The 21,299-nt window shown below is 40.5% G+C and overlaps 1 protein-coding gene across 6 annotated transcripts; it reads left to right on the top strand.

Annotated features, from left to right (window-relative positions):
* The first annotated feature begins 1,727 nt into the window (after positions 1-1,727).
* TADA1 (transcriptional adaptor 1) lies at positions 1,728-20,234 on the top strand. 6 transcript variants are annotated; one of them, XM_035280213.2, is made up of 8 exons: positions 1,728-2,260; positions 7,169-7,260; positions 7,518-7,583; positions 13,023-13,120; positions 14,478-14,687; positions 16,156-16,307; positions 18,461-18,623; positions 19,025-20,234. In XM_035280213.2, exons 1-8 carry the CDS (start codon positions 2,157-2,159, stop codon positions 19,175-19,177), a joined length of 1,038 nt encoding a protein of 345 aa, XP_035136104.1. In that variant the 5' UTR covers positions 1,728-2,156; the 3' UTR covers positions 19,178-20,234. The 6 variants fall into 6 exon arrangements, with proteins under 6 accessions (XP_035136104.1, XP_017821603.2, XP_002760479.3 ...); XM_017966114.4 differs by having other exon boundaries at positions 1,728-2,121; positions 14,483-14,687; XM_002760433.6 differs by having other exon boundaries at positions 1,728-1,832.
* The last annotated feature ends 1,065 nt before the right edge of the window (positions 20,235-21,299 follow it).

A 21,299-nucleotide genomic window follows, 5' to 3' on the forward strand; every position in this document is an offset into this window, starting at 1 on the left:
TGAGGCCTTCCTTTGTGGCTAGAGACAGATGAGAAACAAGGACTCTTCCTGGAAGATGTACCCAAACATCTATAGCCTTTCCTAATGTTGTTGAATTGATCCTTGAATAGAGTCATATGTATGTTTGAACCTGAATGAAAAAAATGGAGGTACCCAACCATAAGTCTCAAAACCAGCAGAGAAGAGATATGTGTAAAGGGACGGAGCCATGTGTTGTTAAAGTCAAGTTAACTAGAATGCTGAGTGCAAGTGTGGGGGTTATGTGGCAAGGCCGGGAGTGTGTGAGGTACACAGGTAGGGTGAGTTCAGATCATGAGAACATCTGAATGCTGGAGTCTGGAATTTGTTTAGCAGAGAGGGGGGAACCATAGAAAACTTAAGTGGATAATTTTTTTAAAGTGTCAAAATTTACCCGAATTTTTGACACAGAGGAAGACTTTGCCTGACGTGTTCACCTTTATACCTCCAGTACCCAAAGAGTTCCAGACACATAGTAGGAGCTCACTGGATGAATTCAGGGAAGAGAAGGTGCCTGGCCAGCTTTGCAGGTAGAGCTGCAGCAAAGATAAGGTGGAGCTGCAGCAAAGATAAGGCTGGTGGGTTTAGGTTGAGCACTGAGGAAGTTGAATGAATGAATAAACTTAAGGGGACCTTTTTGGAGAAATTACACAAAAATTAAAAGCTATCTAGGATTATTTTTAAATCTTTGGAAGGCAATTTGACAGTGTACACCAAGGCACTTACAAATATTCTTATCATTTGATCCAGTAATTCTATTTGTGGGACTCTATCCTAAAGTAATAATCCTAAAAGAGGAAAAGTTTTACGCATAAAGAAGTTTTATTTCATTATGGCATATGCTTCAAAAGCGATATTACAGTATTGCTTTTAATAGAAAAAAATGGAAACAATCAGTCTAACAATTGGGAAACAAGTTATTGTGTACCTTCTATCTGTGGGGGTATTTAACATGCTATCATTAAAATCACTATAAAGACGACGTAATACTACAGATAAATCCTGAAGTTTAAAACGTGCAAAATTGAACATAGAGTATTATAAGTGATGGGAGTGTGCGAGGTAAAGGAGAAATCTTTCTCAGTTAAGTGTTTGCCCAGGGGTGGTAAAACACTTTTTCTATCTTTATGCTTCTCTGTATTTCCCCCGTGTGACATAATTACCTCATTTACTCAAATACTTATTAAGCATCCATTATGTGCTCTAGGAACTGCGGGTAACCCTGAATAAAACAGAACTCCGGTCCTCGAGCCACAACATTAACAAGATAAATCAACTAAATGTCATATGAGACGATTAGTGCTCGGTGAAAAATAAGGCAAAGAAAGTAAAATTGATACTGCATGTACTTTTTGAAATGGAGGGGTAAGGTACTCCTCCAGGTAGAAGGACAGCGGGCCGAATTCGGAATTGCCCCAGCGGAAATAGAATTAAAAGGCTGGGACGCGCCAGCCTGCCTGCGACGCTGCGGGGCGCGCGGGTTTAGGTTGGGCGCGCTACAAGGTGAAACGGATCACGTGACTCGAGGGGCGGGAGGAAGTGAGCAGAGTTTGGCTGGGCACCTTCCCTACAAAAAGGCGGGCGGAGCCGAAAACCAAACAAACGACTTCTGAGTGATTGGGGGCGGGGCAGACGGCGGCGAGCTTAGTTTCCAGAGCGGAGGCCTTCCGCCGAGTTGGTTTTTCGGTTGTTGATCGCAGTGGCCGGGCGGTTTGCGGTCGGGCTGAGACGCGCGGAGCAATGGCGACCTTTGTCAGCGAGCTGGAGGCGGCCAAGAAGAACTTGAGCGAGGCCCTGGGGGACAACGTGAAACAGTAAGAGCTGCCCCAGCGCAGCATCCAGGCCAACACTCAGCTGCTCTCCTGGCCTCGGGCTGCCAGCCCGACCCAGAGAAGCCCACACCGCCCGGGGGCCTGTGCAGCCTTGAGTCCGCGGCGGCGGGGCTTCGGGGTTTTTCCGGCCGGGGCGGGGCGGGCCACCCGAACTCACCGCCCTGGAGGCACCCAGACTTCTGGGCGCTCGGGAGACCCCAGCGGGCGCCGTTGCTCGGGACTTTCTGTCCTGGGTGGGGCGGGAGAAGCGCACTTCTCGCCCAGGGGCCAGGTGAGCAAGTGCGGGCCCCAGCGCGGGCGTTTGGGATGCAGGAGGCCGACCTGGGCCGAGTGAGCAGGAGCCCTACGCGCCGGGCCAGAGAGGGCATCGCGCGGGGCGGTCGCTCCTGGAGGGCTTCCTGGAGGTGGAGGTCAGTTGATCTCTTGTGATCTGCTAGGCATTATTGGTAAGCGCTTTGACAGCAATTTTGTAAGGCAAACGGACCCTGCGGTAAAATCATACTCACAGAACACTATGACAATTATAGTGATGATAGCAATAGCAGACATTTAAACATTTTAAGCTCTCTAAATGTATTATCTCATCTAATTTTTACAACAGATGTGAGATAGGTACAGTTGCTGATCTTATTTGACAGGTGGGAAGACCGAGACCTAGTGAGGATAAGTAACTCTTCAAAAAAGTGACTGTCAGGGTTGGGACCCACGCTTCTGATTCCAAACTGATGCCTTAGAGGGGCTGAAAAGAATCCCGGAGACGCCCAGACAGACCTTCATCCAGGTTATGGTAGGGATTGAGTGCACAGCCGGGATAGATGCAGAATGGCCAAGGGTAAAATCAGTATCCGGCCAAGGCCGAAGCCAGACAGCATAGAAGGAACCTCTGAGATACAAGGAAGAGTTTGGAAATTTTCAAAACGTTGTTATTGCAACTCTTATTTTTCAAAAATATGGGAGGTAAATTTAAACCTTTAAAATTATAGTATGTGTGTCGTTGCTGCTAGATGCCTCTGTGGTATTCTAAACATTTGCATTGCTCAATGGATACATACTTCTAAATGACATTGGTGGAGGAGCAATTTGGGAATACTTAATTTTTCCCCAATACTTTCTTTTTATCCTTCTTTATTATTTCTGGATTGAAGTTACTTAGCTTGGATGCCATACATGAATTTTGGAGTTTTTCCTTCATGTGAAATTTTGGGGTGGTGGAGTTGACTGCTCTTCATCCTAACCAGATAAAAAATTGAAACTTTAAGAAGACTGGAATTAAAATCTGCTATTTTAGCACAATTATTTAATTTTTGATGGCCATATATTGACTCCCAAAAATATAATGTTCCACTTTTTTTTTTTGAATTGGGGTCTTGCTCTGTGGCAGAGGCTGACGAACAGTGGCCTGATCACACAATTCACAGCGACCTTGATCTCCTGGGCTCAAGAGAGCCTCCCCTGCCTCAAGCCTATAGCAGGGGCCATAGGCACGCCCCACCAATCCTGGCTGAATATTTTTTTTTTTCAGAGATAGGGTCTTGCTATGTTGCCCAGGCTGGTCTCAAATCCTGGCCTCAAGCAGTCCTCCCGCGTTGGCCTCCCAGCATTCTGGGATTACAGTCATGAGCCACCACACCTGATTATAATGAACCACTGAAAGTTTTCTTTTAATATTCCTGTTCACTGTCAGCCTATTCTTTGTTTATTGAATTAAATATTCACAAACTTATTTTAATAGTAAAATTGACAGCTTTCACCTTGATTAATTACTACAGCTTTTTACTTTTGTAATACTGACTGGCAAAATTTACATTTTTAAGCACATAATCAGCTTTTCACTCTCTTCCATCTAGAATGCTTACAAATATTTGAAAGCGAATGTTTACCTACCATAATAAATCTGAAGGACCTGGCTTGTGTATGATTGCCTTTAACCTCGATTAGATGCAGTGGTGACCTGTGATCCCATACTCATCAATTACAGGTTCAGGGCTGCCAGAAATGTTTTTGAAGTTAGCATTCATTATTCAGTTTAAAGGCCAAAGCCGATTCTCTGATGCTGGTCAAATACTGATGCTGAAACTGAATTTGGGGCATCTAGATAGAGCACGAATCCCCACTGAAAGGCAATCAAAAGAGGTTTTTATGCCTGAAACAGTTAATGGTACAGTATCATTCTAAATTTGTTTTTCCACTCTCTCATTGTTCTTTTCCCTTCTTAAAAAGTGCCTCCTGGTTGAATAGTAACACTGCTGTACTGTACCGTCATTTCTTACGTTTCCCCATGAGCACTCTGCTTTGGTTTGCACAACCTGACTATTTAAGCGTGGTCCTTGGTGGTAGGCAAAACATACAAGGTAATGCACGGAGGCTGGATATGAGTTATTTGCTATTCATCCAGTGGTCTGAACATCCCTTCATGTCTGACTGGTTGGGTTGTGTGCCCAAGCTGCTTCCAGGAAGACATGGGCTTTGCTAAGCAACTCACTTTGTATAGTAGCCAGTAGAGTGCCATGTTCAAATTGGTGCCTGATTTTTTTTTGAAGATTTGATATTTATTTATGTATTTATTTATATATTTTGACATGGAGTCTTGCTTTGTCGCCCAGGCTGGAGTGCAGTGGCGCGATCTCAACTCACTGCAACCTCTGCCTCCTGGGCTCAAGTGATTCTCCTGCGTCAGCCTCCTGAGTAGCTGGGATATAGGTACCTGCCACCGTGTCCGGCTAATTTTTGTATTTTTTGTAGAGACAGGGTTTTGCCATGTTGGCCAGGCTGGTCTCAAACTCCTGACCTCAAGTGATCCACCTGCCTTGGCCTCCCAAAATGCTAGAATTACAGGCATGAGTCAGTGTGCCTAGCCACGATCACATGTTATTTAATATTCTTCAGTATCTCCAGTGCTTTGTAATCCGACCCACTTACACTTCTACCCATTGTCCTCACCTTCACAGGGATTGATTGACTTTTTTTTTTGTATTTGTCTTTGGTCCATGTGTGTTGCTGTAAAGGAATACTTGAGGCTGGGTAATTTATAAAGAAGATAATTTGGCTTACAGTTATGCAGACTACACCAAAAGCATGGCACCAGCATCTTCTGGTGACGGCCTCAGGCTGCTTCACTCATGGTGAAAGGTGAAGGGGAACATGCATGTGCAGATTACTTTGTGAGAGGAAGCAAGGAGGGCGAAGGTGCCAGGCTCTTTTTTAACAACTAGCTCTTGGGGAAATCTCTTGCAGGAACTCAGGGTGAGTGAGCACCTCATTACCACCAGGAAGGTTCCCACCAAGCCACTGGTGAGGAATCTGCCCCCATAACCCAAACTCTTCTCATTAGGCTCCACTTCCAACACTGGGGATTAAATGTCATCATGAAGTTTGGTCAAATATTCAAACTGTAGCAGTATTGTTGAGGGAAACAGTCATTTGTCTGTGGTTACACAGTGAGTTAACACAGGGACCAGGATTGGAGAGCAAGTCTTTTAACCCTTGGTAGCTCGTTCTAGCTCTTTGGGCTGAAACGTTTCCCATTGGAGGAAATAGTTTGCATTATTTTGACAGAGCTTCCTGGTAGACCCTTGTTTTAGTTCTGGAACAAGTTTACTCATTCCAAATATACATTTGCTTTTTATAAAATACTGACATAGGACTTTTAAATAATAGAGTTTTTGTCTAGATTACTGTCCTTTTTTGTTGCATTGAATGGGATAGGAACTTTGTTTTTCTGTGGAGCTTTTTTTATTTCTTTCATTATTGTTCCTGTCCTTTAAAAAAATGTACGAAAGTGTCCACTGTTGGAAAGTTACTGTTGACCTACTGACTAATGAGTGTGCAAGTATCAGCTGGAAAGGGTGCCTAGCTCCAGAGCTGCGCATGTTTTGTTGTTGAGTGAAATGGGCCTGAAAGATGGCTGTGTCATGGGTTTTGGGCCACTTAAGACCTCATAAAAGCTATGGGTTTTCTCCTGAAAAATAACAACAACAAACATGAACCCAGAGCTTTGCATGCAACTACATATGTACATAGTCAATTACATACCAGGATACTAAGATGACTTAAAGCGAATCCACACACAGGGAGGTCCTACTGTGGGTATAATATAGCAGCGAGAATATAAACCATCTTGTTTAGAAATCTGATTTTTTTTTTGCCTGTTAGGAACTCAAGTACTAAGTAATTTTTCAGCCCATTCCATGAACAAGAAGAAGCTTCCTTTAGTACCAAAACAAGGGTTGTGGATGTGATGCGAACTGATATATTTCACTCGAATTTCTAACACTGTTGTTAAAGTGTAAAAGGTTAAGTCATTTTTTTTCTACTAGTTACTTAATAGTTTTATTATTAGGTGTTGGTTTTCACTTTAAAAACTACCAAGTTTCTCATATCCCCAGGCATTTTCTTTGTGCTGAGACGTTTAGAAACCCATCTTTTTTTCAGCCAGTTAGATTGAAAGTTGATTTTATCTGAAGGGAAGGATGTCACCTAAAACAAATATAAATGACTACTTCTCTCTCTGTTAAACACACACACTTTAAAATATAAATCTGAAATGCAGGATTCTGGAGAGTAGGTCTTTTAGAAACGTGACAGTGAGAAACAGAGGTATAGCTGTAGATTCTAAGTGAATCATGAGTTCAATTCTGTGACTGCCTGCCAATTCCCTTTTATTTGTTTTAAGACAGGGTCTTGTTCTGTCCCCCAAGCTGGAGTTTAGAGCTCACCGTAGTCTTGACCTCCTGGGCTCAATCAGTCCCTCCACGTCAGCCTTCCAGATAGCAGGGACCACAGGCATGCACCACCATGACAGCCTTGTTGTGTGTTCATGTGGTTATTTCTTTGTATGTGAATGTGTCTGGTGTCTGTATCCTAATTGCCTCTTCTTATAAGGACACAAGTCATATTGGATTAGGGCCCACCCTAATGGTCTCATTTTAAGTACTATTTAAAGGCCCAATCTCCAAATACAGTCACATTCTGTAGTAGGATTAAGGCTTTAACATAGGACTTTGTAGGGGGACACAATTCAGCCCATGAAGCTAGGTAATGCAAAAATTCCTTTCCTGAGAATTGGAGCATTTATGCTGAACTTGGGAAAGAAGCAACATCTCTTCATGCTGTAGTCCCAGCTACACAGGAGGCTGAGGTGGGAGGGTAGCTTAAAACTAGGAGTTCAAGGCTATGGTGAGCTCTGATTGTGCCCCTGCATTCCAGCCCGAGTGACAGAATAAAACTGTCTCTAAAAAAAAAAAAACAAGAAAACCAACAACAAAGAAAACTAGAAGCAGCAAAATCTGTAGTTCTTAATATTGTTTCTGCCTCTACAGATACTGGGCTAACCTAAAGCTGTGGTTCAAGCAGAAGATCAGCAAAGAGGAGTTTGACCTGGAAGCTCATAGACTTCTCACACAGGATAATGGTAAACGAATTATCTGGGGAGTTTTTTTACTATTCTCTACTTTCCCTAGATTAGTAGTAAAGTCATTTCCCTTTTTAAAATGTTAAGTTTTGGTTTTGTGGTGTGTAAGATTAGCTTAGTAATGTGGATATTTAAAATTAAGTATAAAGAATGGCAGAGTAGGGGCTATCCAAAATCCTGACAAGCTAGACCAAAGTTGTGGTTTCCTTACGTTGAAAATATTTTTAATTTGATTGTCACTGTCTTCCCTTTTTCAGTCCATTCTCACAATGATTTCCTCCTGGCCATTCTCACGCGTTGTCAGATTTTGGTTTCTACACCAGGTAAGGGAGTGGAAATACTTCCAGTGTGTGTCAGTCAGCAAAGCACTAGACTTTAGCTTTCTCTAATAGACACAGCCAGTGTTTGTAAAGCAGACATTTTTAAACTGCTCAGAAGAAAAGTTTTATTCTGTAGATACAAATTCTTTTACAGAATCTTTTTTTCTTTTTAAAGCAAAAACGATTTTTAAGAAAAAGGTATGATTTCTCATTTTCTATTTTTGGCATACATTTTAATTCTTTCCAGTGGAACCAAAACCTCCTGAACCGCTTTTGGTGTCATTCAGAGCTTGAACTTCTGTTTCTGGAGAAAAAACCTGTTCACAAATGAGCCGTGTAATTTGATCACCATTTTTGACATCAAACTTTTCGTTGCCAAAATTGAATAGTATAACATCAACATTTCCTCTATGATCTTTATCTTATGATGCCAGCTCCTACATCAATAAAGTGTTTTTCAGACAAGCCAGATGTAGGGCTACTCTTGTCTAACACCCTGAAGGAAGGGCTATCTGAATGTCCGTTTTCACAGGCGCTTTCTCCCTAGGTGGTATTGTGTGATCGTAGGCATGTTGAAGTCCCAGCCCGGGTGGACCCTGGGTCTGGGCATGTTGTTCTGGGAGACCCGTGCCGCCCTCCCCAACAGGCTGGTTTGCTCAGTGAGGGAAATGATGGGGTCCTTCAGAATAGGGAAGGGGATAGCTGAAAGGCGAGCAAGGAGACAGCCCAGGAACAAGAGGGTGCAGGGCAAGCACCGCAGCAGGGACTTACAGATCTACAGAGCCTTTGTAAAGTGGGCTATGGTCTCTGTACTTACATTGCCTTTGATATTGACTCTCGACTCAGCTACATTTTAGATGACTTAAGTAAATGAGAAAGAGGGTGGGAAGTCAGGATGAAGAAGGTAAGGAGGATGAAGAGAGGGCAGTTGGTGTTAGGTGTCCCATACCTAAGGGATACCTAACTTGAAAGGTGTCTGTAGCAGGATGGTGGGGGAACCGTAACGTATGTCGGGACCTGGACTTCCGCTATGTTCTTAAGTAAGATAGCACCTGGAAAGTCAAGCTTCAGCACCTGTGTTTGGCAGATTATTGGTAGAGAACAAGAGGTAGGGGACAGTAGCATGTTGAGGGGGTGGGTGGAAACTAAACCTGTCACTTTAACCTGAAGAGAAGATTAAGCTATAAGTCACCTCTTTCAACTATCTTATTTTAATCAGTCAAAAACAAGTAATTAGATACATTGAAAACTTTCTTCATGATAAAAGTCATGCTGCTCAGTTTTTGTGTTTCTAAATTGCAATTTATGTCTATTTATAAGAGTACAAAAGTTACCGTTAGAATTGTGCTTTCCAACCAGTGTTGTAGATTAAACTGAAATTTTTTAAGGGCTTAGGGTGATTCGGATGATCATATATGAAAAGCTCATGTTTTATGTATAAATGGCTAGTTTTTTTTATCCTTTCTCTCTGTTTACCTCTACTGTATAATAAAGAAGTCACAGCCTGGGCGTGGTGGCTCACACCTATAATCCCAGCACTTTGGGAGGCTGAGGTGGGTGGATCACTTGAGGTCAGGAGTTCGAGACCAGCCTGGCCATCATAGTGAAACCCCAACTCTACTAATAATACAAAAAAAAATTAGCTAGGTGTAGTGGTACACACCTGTAGTCCCAGCTACTTGGGAGGCTGAGGCAGAGAATCGCTTGAACCTGGGAGGTAGAGGTTGCAATGAGCTGAGACTGTGCCACTGCACTTCAGCCTACGTAACAGAGTGAAACTGTGTCTCAAAAAAAAAAAAAAAAATAGAATTCACATAAAATCTCCTAACACCTCATTCCTTGCTCCTGAAAGAAGTCGTCGTTAATGTGTAGTAAACTGTGAGCACTTGCTTAGAGAACAGTGCCTACTTCCCTACCCTCACCACACTCATCACCACACGTTCTTCCACCGTGTCAGATTTTTGATGTGCTATTTTATTTATATACAAGTGGACTTCAGCCATTCCTCTTTTATGTCCAAAGTTAAATCAAGATCTACCTTGTTGTATAAAATTTAATTTGATCAGAAAAGCCAATATTGTGAGGATTACATCTTACTTTTTAGGGAAGTATATTGTAAATTGCCACATACGCAAAAGATAAATGGAGTGATCAGAAATAAAAACCCTGGTTTATAAGAGTGAAGAGACTTGGGTTCAAGTGTAGGTTTTGCCACTAGCTTACATATTATAGTTACTTGGGTGTTCTAGTTTTCACATTTATAAAATAAGTCAGCAATTTGTACCCCACAGGATTATGAAACAGATGAAAGAATGTATAAAAAAGTTATTTTAAAAATAAAAAATGCCATCTGGGTGGCTTAAGCCTCTAATCCCAGCACTTGGGAAGCTGAGGTGGGTGGATCACCTGAGGTCAGGAGTTCAAGACCAGCCTGGCCAACATGGTGAAACCTGTCTCTACTAAAAATACAAAAATTAGCCAGGCGCAGTGGTGGGCACCTGTAATCTCAGCTACTAGGGAGGCTGAGGCAGGAGAATCGCTTGAACCTGGAGGCGGAGCTTTCAGTCAGCCAAGATCATACCACTGCCCTCCAGCCTGGGTGACAGACTAAGACCCTGTCTCAAATAAAATAAAATTTAATTTAATTTAAAAAATAAATTAAAATGCCAAATAAATGTTGAAGTGGTATTAGTAAGTGTAGGTGGCTGATTTTAATTAGATAAAAATCTTTGATATTCTGAATACTTGTTAATAGTTACTTTAAAATAAATGAAGAAGCATTTGGATTTTTAGAATGTATTCTTCCATATAAAATTCTTCCAATAAAATTCCCCAAATTTATTTTCTCAAAATGAAATTAATATTTGTTAGTAACAAAGAGGAGATTTCTATTCAAAGTAAAATATAGTTCTTTGTACCTCACAATTTTGGATGGGTTGTCTTCTAGTTTTCTAAGTTAGGCAGGAAAGATGATATTAATAATAATATTTGTTGAGTACAGCATAGTAGACACTTTATATGCATTATCTTTAATCCTCACAACAATTCTGCAGGGTAGGTGTTAGCCTGTTTTTATAGATAAGGAAACAAACTTCAGAGAAGAGAAAACAAAATAAAAACTTGCCTTAGGCCTTATCCAGCTAGTAAGATCAAAACTGAAATCTAAGTGCTACTAAAAAGCTTTCCCTCTTGTCAGGGTTAGGCCTTACCGTGCTTTGCATGGCCACACAGCAGCAGCTGGTTAGCTCTGAGTTTGCAGGCCTGCTCCTTTGCATCATCATCCTCATGTTCAGCCTGCTTTCCTATCATCACCTAGCATCCAGTTTCGTTTATCAGGAAGAGATTTCTTTGGAAATCATCTAAGATTGGGTGACCTTATCAAGTGAGATCTGTTCATGCCAAAGATAAGAGAAACTTCCCAAACCGTTCTTTTTAAACTGAGTCATCTGGAATATTTTTTTTCAAAGCTTGAAAAAGTTTCTTTCAAAAAATATCAAAATTGCAGGAACATTTTACTATAATTATGGGTGACTTTTTTTCTTTCTTAAAAATTTTTTTGGGTTTTCTTTTTAAGTGAACTATAATGAGGTTGTATTACTTTTTTTTTTTTTTTTAACATTAAACAATATATGTTCATGGTTAAAAAAATATCCATAGCATAGACGATTTCATGATAAAAGCTTTTTCCCACCCCTAGACCTATTCCCAAAGGCAACCAGTTTTTGGTTTTTGTTCTTCTGGTCGGACCTCCATGGCCCTCATAGTTGCTTAAATCTGTTTCTGGATTTACTGATTTTAACATCTCTGTCTTACTGCTGTGTGTTCTTTGAGATTTCCTCAACTCTTTTGGCCTTTCTGTTGAATGCATTATTTAATTAAGCAATTTTAATAGCATCTTATTTCCTGGATAAACATGTTCTCAAACTTTTCTGTGGATACCAGTTAGAAATTTATCAGAATTCTTTTGCATTTCCTGTCTAGGACCTCATTATTATTATTATTTTTACCTTGCTCTTGTCGTGTTTAAGTATATTGTCAAATATCTGATGATTCATTGTTGTCCGTTTCATGTTTAAGAATGAAGGCTAAAACTGCTTAGAGACTTTGCTTTAGAGTGAGCTGACAAGAAGGCTGTTGATAAACTGGTGGGTCTCCCAAATTTCCATATGCAGAGAGCTTTGCTGTAGGGTACCAATGTCCATACTAACTACCTTAGTAGATCCCAGAAATTGTGTTCAGTTTAACTAGAGAAGAGTCCTTATTCCCTCCCCACCTTCCTTCTAACCCCCTGCCCCAGCTATTACAAACACCCTGCTCTGTGTCGTTCTGTGCGTGGGAATGAGCCTTCATGGGCCTGTGAACTGCAGTTGCGCAGAAGGGCCCTGCTGCGCTTGGTTTGGTGCTGTACCATCATTATCTTGAAATTCTTAATTTTTGAATATGAGGCCCAGCACTTTGATTTTGTACTGAACCCACTTTTGGGGGTGAGTGAATGGGTTTGTGTGGATGATTTAAGGATACAGACTTTCCATTAATTTTGTTTTTAGCCTTACAGATCCCTCCTGGTTTCCACTCCACTCACATTCTCCCAGTCCAGGTTGTAGGTTTCTACCAGGCAGGTCGACGCGCTTCTGCCTCATTTGCCTAGCCTAGGTTACAGCTTCCATGGGTCTGCTTTGTGAGTCCGCACCCTAGAAGTTTGTTGACATCTCATCGTGTCTGCCATTCATTTTCCTTTTTTTTTTTTGAGACACAGTGTTGCTCTGTCTGCCAGGTTGGCATGATCTCGGCTCACTGCAACATCTGTCTCCCGGGCTCAAGCAATTCTCCTGTGTCAGCCTCCCAAGTAGCTGGGATTACAGGCCTGTGCTACCATGCTCAGCAAATTTTTGTATCTTTAGTAGAGATGGGGTTTTACCATGTTGGCCAGGCTGGTCTCGAACTCCCGACCTAAGGTAATGCACCCACCTTGACCTCCCAAAGTGTTGGGATTACAGGTGTGAGCCACCATGCTCGGCCTCAATTTCCTTTTTAATCTCTGTTGTGGGAGTGTGCTGTTTACCTTCCTTACTTTCATATTTTGTGGAGTCTTGGAAGAGAGAGGAGATAAATACAGGTGCTTGGTTCATCATCTTAGACCAGCAAATTTTGTCCTACATCTGTAATAATACTACTGCTGATCAACGAAACACCCAATAAACATTAATTAAAAATATAAAAATATTTATCTTCCTAAAAAATTTTAGTTGCAGCTAGGAAAAAAATGCGATTTCAAAAGATTGGTAATTTTATTTAGCGAAGTAGAAGGAGAAGATTTGGATTTAAGCATTCATTATTTATTTGCATTTTTGAGCATTCCATGCTTCTTACCCCAAATGAAAACAAACTAGTAGTTACCAGTTGTCATTATTTTTACTTATGTCATATTCTTCTGTCTCCTAGAGGGTGCTGGATCTTTGCCCTGGACAGGGGGTTCTGCAGCAAAACCTGGAAAACCCAAGGGAAAGAAAAAGCTTTCTTCTGTTCGTCAGAAATTTGATGTAGGTTGTTCTTCAGTAGATCTTGATAATGACTGATTGACGTTCTGGTGTGATGGGACTAGCTGTAGTTTTTAAGTGAATAGCTAAATACTGGTAGGGGAGTTAAAAATAAGGGAGTATGATTAGAGAAGAAATGGGTTTCAAGGACTGTGAGTTCTAGGTGTTTGAATTTTTATAGTTCTTGCTTAAATCTTAATGTTATTATTAGTACCTAATGATTTTTCCATTATTCAAAACAATGGCTTTGTTCTCTCTCCTCTTAAGTACTTTTCTTGAATGAATAATGTTTCTTGGATGAAGACATCTGTCCCAAGGGTTTAGGCAGCTTGGAGGCCTTTGGTGGGATCTTGGTGATGCTCAGCTGGGCCCTGAGTGTTTTGGGGACTAGTAGAGATGCCATGAAGGCATTTGGCTTTAAAATTTGTAAACATTTTAAAACAAATTGCTTTTTCAAGCATATATTCGGGGAAAAAAAGCTTCCCAAAAGTAACCATTTTATAGGTTTATGGGGTATTGATAGCTTTATTGATTAACATCAATAAACATTTTTTTCACCTTGACTGTCTGCTTTATATCAGTAAGACTATCCAATCTGGAGGGCATCAGGATCTCTAGAGAGACATTTCTGGTTTAAAAAGACATGTTCAATATAAAATAGTTTTATACTTGGAAATGGAAAAATAACCGTGTTGTTTTCATAATAGTTTCAAACAGGGACAAATCATCTTCACTATAAAATCTTTTATGTTGGCCTTAAGCAAAAGCTACCAGTGATGATGGAGAATATGAATGGGCTATCAGAATCTCCCAGGGGAAGGCTGAGATTTTTATGCACGAAAATGACTGTATCTTAGGTTCTGTGTTGAGAATTCTAAATAGAAAATAACAGCAATTAAATAGTTACACTACACAGCATTATCTTGGAATATTTGTTATTTGATATGCCATATTGGTTAGGCTTTTTAAGGCTTAATTGAATCATTCTTTATATGTTTATACTTTTAGAACCTACTTACAGTTAAATTTTAAATGCTCTGACTTGTTTGAATGTAGTTCCATACTTCTCCCTCAGTTATTTTTAGCACAGTGCCATGCATTCTGTGATCACCAGGGTATTAATTGAATAGAATAAACTACTATGCAAACTACCATTATTACCCTTAATTCATGTCTTCCTTATTACCTTGTATTGGATGTGAATTTGGATTCTTTGTGCGTGAATTACTTTTTATACCCTGAACCCTGTGGTGTGGTTTTGGTGGCATTAATTTGTAGGAGCTCCACTTCAGTGCAGGAGTTACTTTGTGGTTGTTTGCCACTGGAATGAAGAATTTTAAAAAGTTTTTTTTACTCATAGCATAGATTCCAGCCTCAAAATCCTCTCTCAGGAGCCCAGCAATTTGTGGCAAAGGATCCCCAAGATGATGATGACTTGAAACTTTGTTCCCACACAATGATGCTTCCCACTCGAGGCCAGCTTGAAGGGAGAATGATAGTGACTGCTTATGAGCACGGGCTGGACAACGTCACCGAAGAGGCTGTTTCAGCTGTTGTCTATGCTGTGGAGGTTGGTTTGCTGTTGGGAGAAATAATTTTACAGGTTGAATGTGATAGACTTGTGTGTTGCTTAAAGTCAGTATTGCAAGAAAAGAACCCAAATGTCACTCTGATTTCACAGAATTGTCATTGTTGAAGTGGTTTGCCCTTTTTTTTGAGACAGTGTCACTTCATATCCTAGGCTGGAGTGCAGTGGCACGATCATGGCTCACTGCAACCTGGAAATCCTGGGCTCAAGCTATCCTCTTGCCTCTCGAAAGCCGGGACTGTAGACATGCAGCACCATACCTGGCTAATTTTTTTAGAATTTTTTTGTAACAATAGGGGTCTCTCTATGTTGCCTAGGCTGGTCTCGAATTCATGGGCTCAAGTGATCTTCCTGCTTTGGCCTCCCAAAGTGCTGGGATTTACACATGTGAGCCACAGCACCTGGCTGAAAGTTGTTTTCTTTTAGGAGGAGACACTCATTACAATCTAAATAATTGTCTTCAGTTAATAGACTAAGCTTTTCAGAAAGGTTATTTATGGCATGATCTGCTTGATCTGATGTTTTGTCAACAGAGGAATGGTTTTTAAGGAAAAGAAATGCAATTGAGAATCCTGAAGATTAAAGCCACTTATTTTTGCTGTGGTACAGCACTAAAAAGCATTAGTCTTGGCCTCTGAACAGCAGAGTTCTTGTCACTGCCCATGATTTAATTCGTCCATTCATTTTATTCATTTAGTTACTTGACAAAACTGATTTGACATTGAGGTCTATAGTGAATGGGTGCAGCCAGATAACATTGGATAATTATTTTCAATTCTCTGAGCCCTATTTTCTTCATCTGTACCTCAAAGATAGTAACAGTTGTCTCATGAAGTTATAAACATTAAGTGATTTCTGTGTGCAAATCAATTATAAATAGTACAATAATGTCATGATATAAGTGGATTTTCCTTGGTTTAATTGAAACACCCTGCCTGATCCTGGCTCTTCTACTAATAATGGTAGCCTGGGATGAGTTCTGTTACTCTCTTTTCACAAACTTCCTTAACCTTTTCCTATGAACTTGGCTGAAAAGTGAAGACAAATCAAGTACCTAATTTATTTTGTGCTTATTTCCTATATAGCTATAGTTTATGTGGCTTTTGAGAGAGCCCAAAGTCATTTTTGTGTACTTTTATTTAAAGTCATCTAAAAATCATTTTTGAGAGAGAGGAGCTAATTTAGATATGTAAAAACTTTTCAAATAAACTTCATGTGGAGCAAGCCCATCTTAAAGAGAATTATTAATAAATGAAAATAAGCATGCCCCATTCTTTCCTATATCCTCCTACTCCTTTGGTATGGCTCTGTGGCTCTTCATGCGAACATTCATTTGGTTGTATACACATCTCCATCTAAATGCCAATAAACATTTTTTGGTCAATGGAATTTTATGATTTGCATTTAAAGAGGAGGAGATCATGCTATTTTTCTTTTCTTATTTTCACAGAATCACCTTAAAGATATACTGACGTCAGTTGTGTCAAGAAGGAAAGCTTATCGGTTACGAGATGGCCATTTTAAATATGCCTTTGGCAGTAATGTGACCCCACAGCCATACCTGAAGAATAGTGTAGTAGCTTACAACAACTTAATAGAAAGGTAAATGAAGTTTCTTGTCAATTTTTTTTTTGAGACGGAGTTTCACTCTTGTTGCCCAGACAGGAGTGCTATGGTGCAATCTCAGCTCGGTGTAGTCTCAGCTCACCGCAACCTCCATCTCCTGGGTTCAAGTGATTCTCCTACCTCAGCCTCCTGAGTAGCTGGGATAACAGGCATGTGCCACCATGCCCAGCTAATTTTTGTATTTTTAGTAGAGACAGGGTTTCTCCATGTTGGTCGGGCTGGTCTCGAACTCCCGACCTCAGGTGATCTGTCCATTTCAGCCTTGCTAGTTGGTTATACTCCTCTTACGAAATAGACCACCGTTAAATAATTGATTATGTTTCCATATGTTTAAAGTACCTTTAATAGGAGACAATTTTTTTTTTTTTAAGTCCTATACTCGCCTGAGATCAAGTGAATTATTTTGGTACTTTCTTTTTAATCAGAAGTGAAGTTCCAGAGTTTGGCTGCATGTGGGTTTAGTGTGCTTGTCCCCCACCTCGACTCTTGGGTGGAATGGAGTAGTGCATAGGCAGTGCATCCTGAGGGACATCACCTGCTTGATGGGGAAGTGAGCCTACTTTCAATTAGAAGCAGGACCTATGATTGTTAGGTCACAGCTGGGTTTCTTGGTGGTGGGAAGAGGAGGAGTGGTAGATATTTCTCCAGGCCCTCATTTTCCTCTTGTAACTCAAGATCATGGCATGTGCCTGGTGTCATCACATTGCTTTTTTGGCCTCCTGCTGTGCAGACACGGTCTCTCAGCTCATCTCTGGGATTCCTGTGTCTTCCCATTGAGGGCTTCAGGATGTCTCCATGTCCTGAGTCACTCCTTTATGAGACAGCCTAGATTACCTTCATCCCTACGTTGTCTTTCTTCCCCTTCCATCTCCCTCTGTCCTCCATTTCCCCCAAAGGGAATTTAGTCTGAATTTTAAGCCTTTGGGAAAGCAAAAAACCAGTGATATAATTTTCCTTATGGTTACTGAAGTGACTTGAATTTCCTGTCAATGCTGGACTTTGCATATCTGGTTAGTTAGGAAGAAGAGAGGTAAAGAGAAAACTGGGACTTGCACGTTCAGAGAAAAAAGTAGACTGGGAAGGCTGGCAGGGTGATTGGTGGAGAAGAAACGGGAAGGAAAGGCAGGAGGTGTAGGTGGAAAAGCTGAGAGTTGGATAGAGCAGAGTGTTGATACCACATGTGGGAGTTTGTACCGTTGCCCATTGCATGGCTCTGAAGATCTTTACAGGGGTCATGGGCCTATTTTAACCTATCTTAAAATTGGGCTCACTGTTTAGATTGCCATATTTGATGATTTATTGTCTAAGTTGCATTCAGGCATATCTGTTTGGGATCATTCTTCTCTAGAAAATAAAACCCCCAAAATGGCTCCTTGTAGTGGGTGATGTTGGGAGCAGCGTCTGGCCCTGGCGGGACTCCCAAGCCCTCTCTGCCCTGCTGGCCAGTCTCTGAGTGCCTTTGCCTGTCTATTGGGCACTTGTTACTCTAACAGGCTGCTTTTGTCCGATGCTTTAGTCCCACGCTAACGTTCCACTTTGCTTTCCCGAGTTACTGCTTTACTCTTGTTTTACCTCATGCTATGTCCCCAGCATTGTGTAGTTTATCTCCTACTGGGTTATGAGGTAAAAACCATGTCTGACTTTTCAATTTGTATCTGGCTCTATTTTAGGAAATTTGCAGCTTCTGGATTAATTTTCCCCATTCTCCATTTTTGCCTATTGCTTCTGTGCTGTGTCTTCTTTTCTTCTCATTTATTTTAGAACCAGTTGTCTCCAGTACCATTCACCTCCCTCTTTAAGTTACTTGTTTTCAATGTTATATTCCTGTAGTTAAGGTCTAGTAGTTGTTTCAACTGGAAGCCCTTTAAGGGAAACAATTTTTGTTCAGTATCCTGAGCTAAGTAAATATTTTAACATTGTGGAAGAAGGAGGGTAAATATAGTTGCATTATGTTTTATTTCCAGCCTTTAAAAATTAAAATTACAGACTATTCATGTCTGCAGCAGTAGACATTGAATGGATTTCTAATTCAATGAAATATATTTTTAATAAGATGCTAGCAGGCCAGTCCTGTTCTTGTTGTTCAGTTGTCTCCATGCTGGGAATATTTCTGAAGTTTTTATTTTCAGCCCTCCAGCTTTTACTGCTCCCTGTGCTGGTCAGAATCCAGCTTCTCACCCACCCCCAGATGATGCCGAGCAGCAGGCTGCACTCCTGCTGGCATGCTCTGGAGACACTCTACCTACATCGTTGCCTCCAGTGAACATGTATGACCTTTTTGAAGCTTTACAGGTAAGTCTTGGCTCCTTAAAGTTTACCTAGATTTATAGATAGGTTAAGAGATTCTTCAGGTCTACAAAGGTTTTGACTGTTTTCTCTCTACTTCTTGACTTTGTGTTTTTGTTTTGTCTGTTATGAAAGCCATTATTAATACTAGCCTCATTCTTCAAATCCTGAGCCCATCTTCTTTCTCCCCACTAAAGAAATAAAAAAAGAAAAAATCCCTTGTTTTCCTATTCCTATTTCAAAACATTTTTATTTCCTTACCTTATTGTTATCTAATTGGTGATTCATTTTAGTGTCTGACTGAAAGTTTTTAAGTTGTGTGTAGGTTTTGTTGATGTAAAGCCTTTTATATGTTGGAAAAATAAGTCTACTGAAGAATAATTGGAGTGTTAATTTTTTAATCCCAGGTGCACAGGGAAGTCATCCCTACACATACTGTCTATGCCCTTAACATTGAAAGGATCATCACGAAACTTTGGCATCCAAATCATGAAGAACTGCAGCAAGACAAAGTTCACCGCCAGCGCTTGGCAGCAAAGGAGGGGCTTTTGCTGTGCTAAATTAGGATTTGAGGGTGTGAGACCCTCACCAAATTCACTGATTACTGAAAATTGAATGTTTTTTGGGTCCACATTTCAAGGCTGAAGTGTATAGTGTATATATAACCTTTCCTATGGAAATGTGACATTGAGTACATTTGTGTTTCTGTTGTGAAGCCATTAATATAAATCTTTGGTAATGACCCATATCTCTATATTTATGTGTTCCCAGCGGTGGGAGCAGGCACTAATGAAATCCTATGTCTGGAATGGAGATGCTTAGGTACCTGAGGCTTAGTGTCCTGTGGTCTGCATGTAAGATAGATGACATCCTAGAACAAAGAAGCTGTTATAACATAGCCCCCCGATCAGGAGGACATCTGTGTGTTTAGTGACATCATACATTCTGTATCTAGAAGTCTAAAATTTCTGCCTTTCTCCTAAAGAATGTGCTCTTGCATTTTGGCTGAAGTAACCTCCACAGTGTTAAAAATCAGATACCTCCTTTAGTGACCAGTTTAATTTTAATAGCTATAGGTAGCCCCTGAAAAATTTATCACTATAACTCCACAGGAACTATGACTTGGAAGTGCTGTGTGTACTAAACCATATAAAGTCTCTTTGCATTTAAAACCAAAATCAAAACAAAACTCTTGGAATGTAAGTAATTAACTCTGTGTCTTCCCATGATTCAAGTTTTGTTAGAGTTAGTATGTCCAAAGACTTTGGCAGTTTCTTGGGTTAATTATTCCTATAGAATGTATTTTAAGAAATGTATACAAATTGGATATATGCTTGGTAATTGCCCTATTTCTAGGAGGTATCTAATTCTACCCTTTCAAGTGATGAAGTGAAAATAATTTGCATTCAACAGTGTTACTGATAACAAACCTAGGTTTCTTAAAAGAGTTATGTTGCTTTTTACTTAAGGGATAGCATTGACAAATTAAAAATTGATAGATAGGTTTGTGTAGGTCTAAATAATAGCTATATAGATATGTATATATGGTTCATGTATCTGGATCTGTGTATTTGATTTTGTACTTTAAATGTGAGAAATAAACCTTTTGGGAGAAAACTTTGTTGTTTATTAAACATTATAAGGAATATTGCCTTCTACAGAAATGTGAAAATTGCTTGCTTTATGAGGGCTTGGCAAAGACTTCTCAAAATAATGTACTAGATGAGAAAGATTAAAAAGCAGATTCCAATTAAGGTATACCATTTTTTTTTTCTTTTTGAGATAAGGTCTCACTTTGTCTCCCTGACTGGAGTGCAGTGGTATGGTAGCAGCTCAGTGCAGCCTTGACCTCCGGGCTCAGGTGATTCTCCCATCTCAGTCTCCTAAGCAGCTGGGACTACCGACTTCCACCACCATGCACGGCTAATTAAAATTTTTTTTTTTGTAAAGACAGAGTTTTACTGTGTTGCCCTGGCTGGTCCTGAATTCCTGAGTTCAAGCAGTCTGCCCACCTTGGCCTCCCAAAGTGTTAGGATTACAGGCTTGAACTACTGCACCTGGCCAGGTATGTAATTTCTTTACGTATGTATAGATTAAGACTCAAAAAGAGAACCAACAGCTTAGTTTCAGTTCTTGGCCCAAGCCTTTAGTTTTAGGTGAGATACTGAAGAATTTTTAGGGTTTGGAAGAATTTGAACTAATACTCTAATATAGTAGTTTTGGTTTGGACTACTCATATATCTGGGCTTTAATACTGCCTAGGGAGTATGTTTGAAATGTCATAGTCCCATAGATGGAGGGACAGCCAGGAGCTTTGACTATGTTCTGCTGCCCATTGCAGTGTCTGGTTCCATAGGCTGTATGTACAGCACAGAGGAAACTGCAAACAGGAAAACTTCTCACTACTCTAGGACCTGGTCTGAATTCCTAGTCATCTACCCACCTGGTGGGACCACAGAATGCTGGAGGGTCTCCCTTTGCCTCATGTACTTCAGTCTACACTCGTTTTCTGCTCTCCATGCCAGTTTTCCTAGGAAATCATTTTCTAAAGAGGGGAGATGGAGGAAAGTGCAGGGCAGGAAGGTAGAAACAGTAATACTCTGCATTTTCACAAGAGCCCCTGAAACATCTGAACTTTGCCCCCAAAGGCTGGTTTCATCTGTAACAGCATGACAGCTGTGG

Source organism: Callithrix jacchus, chromosome 18 (assembly GCF_049354715.1).
Source record: "Callithrix jacchus isolate 240 chromosome 18, calJac240_pri, whole genome shotgun sequence".
NCBI lineage: Eukaryota > Metazoa > Chordata > Mammalia > Primates > Cebidae > Callithrix > Callithrix jacchus.

What these genes read in the sequence shown, in the direction of transcription:
- TADA1 (XM_035280213.2), top strand. Translation starts at nt 2,157, where the DNA reads ATGCAGGAGGCCGACCTGGGCCGAGTGAGCAGGAGCCCTACGCGCCGG. An exon ending in ACTTCTCACACAGGATAATG is followed by an intron (nt 7,261 to 7,517) that starts GTAAACGAATTA and finishes TCCCTTTTTCAG; the next exon opens with TCCATTCTCACAATGATTTC. An exon ending in GATTTTGGTTTCTACACCAG is followed by an intron (nt 7,584 to 13,022) that starts GTAAGGGAGTGG and finishes TCTGTCTCCTAG; the next exon opens with AGGGTGCTGGATCTTTGCCC.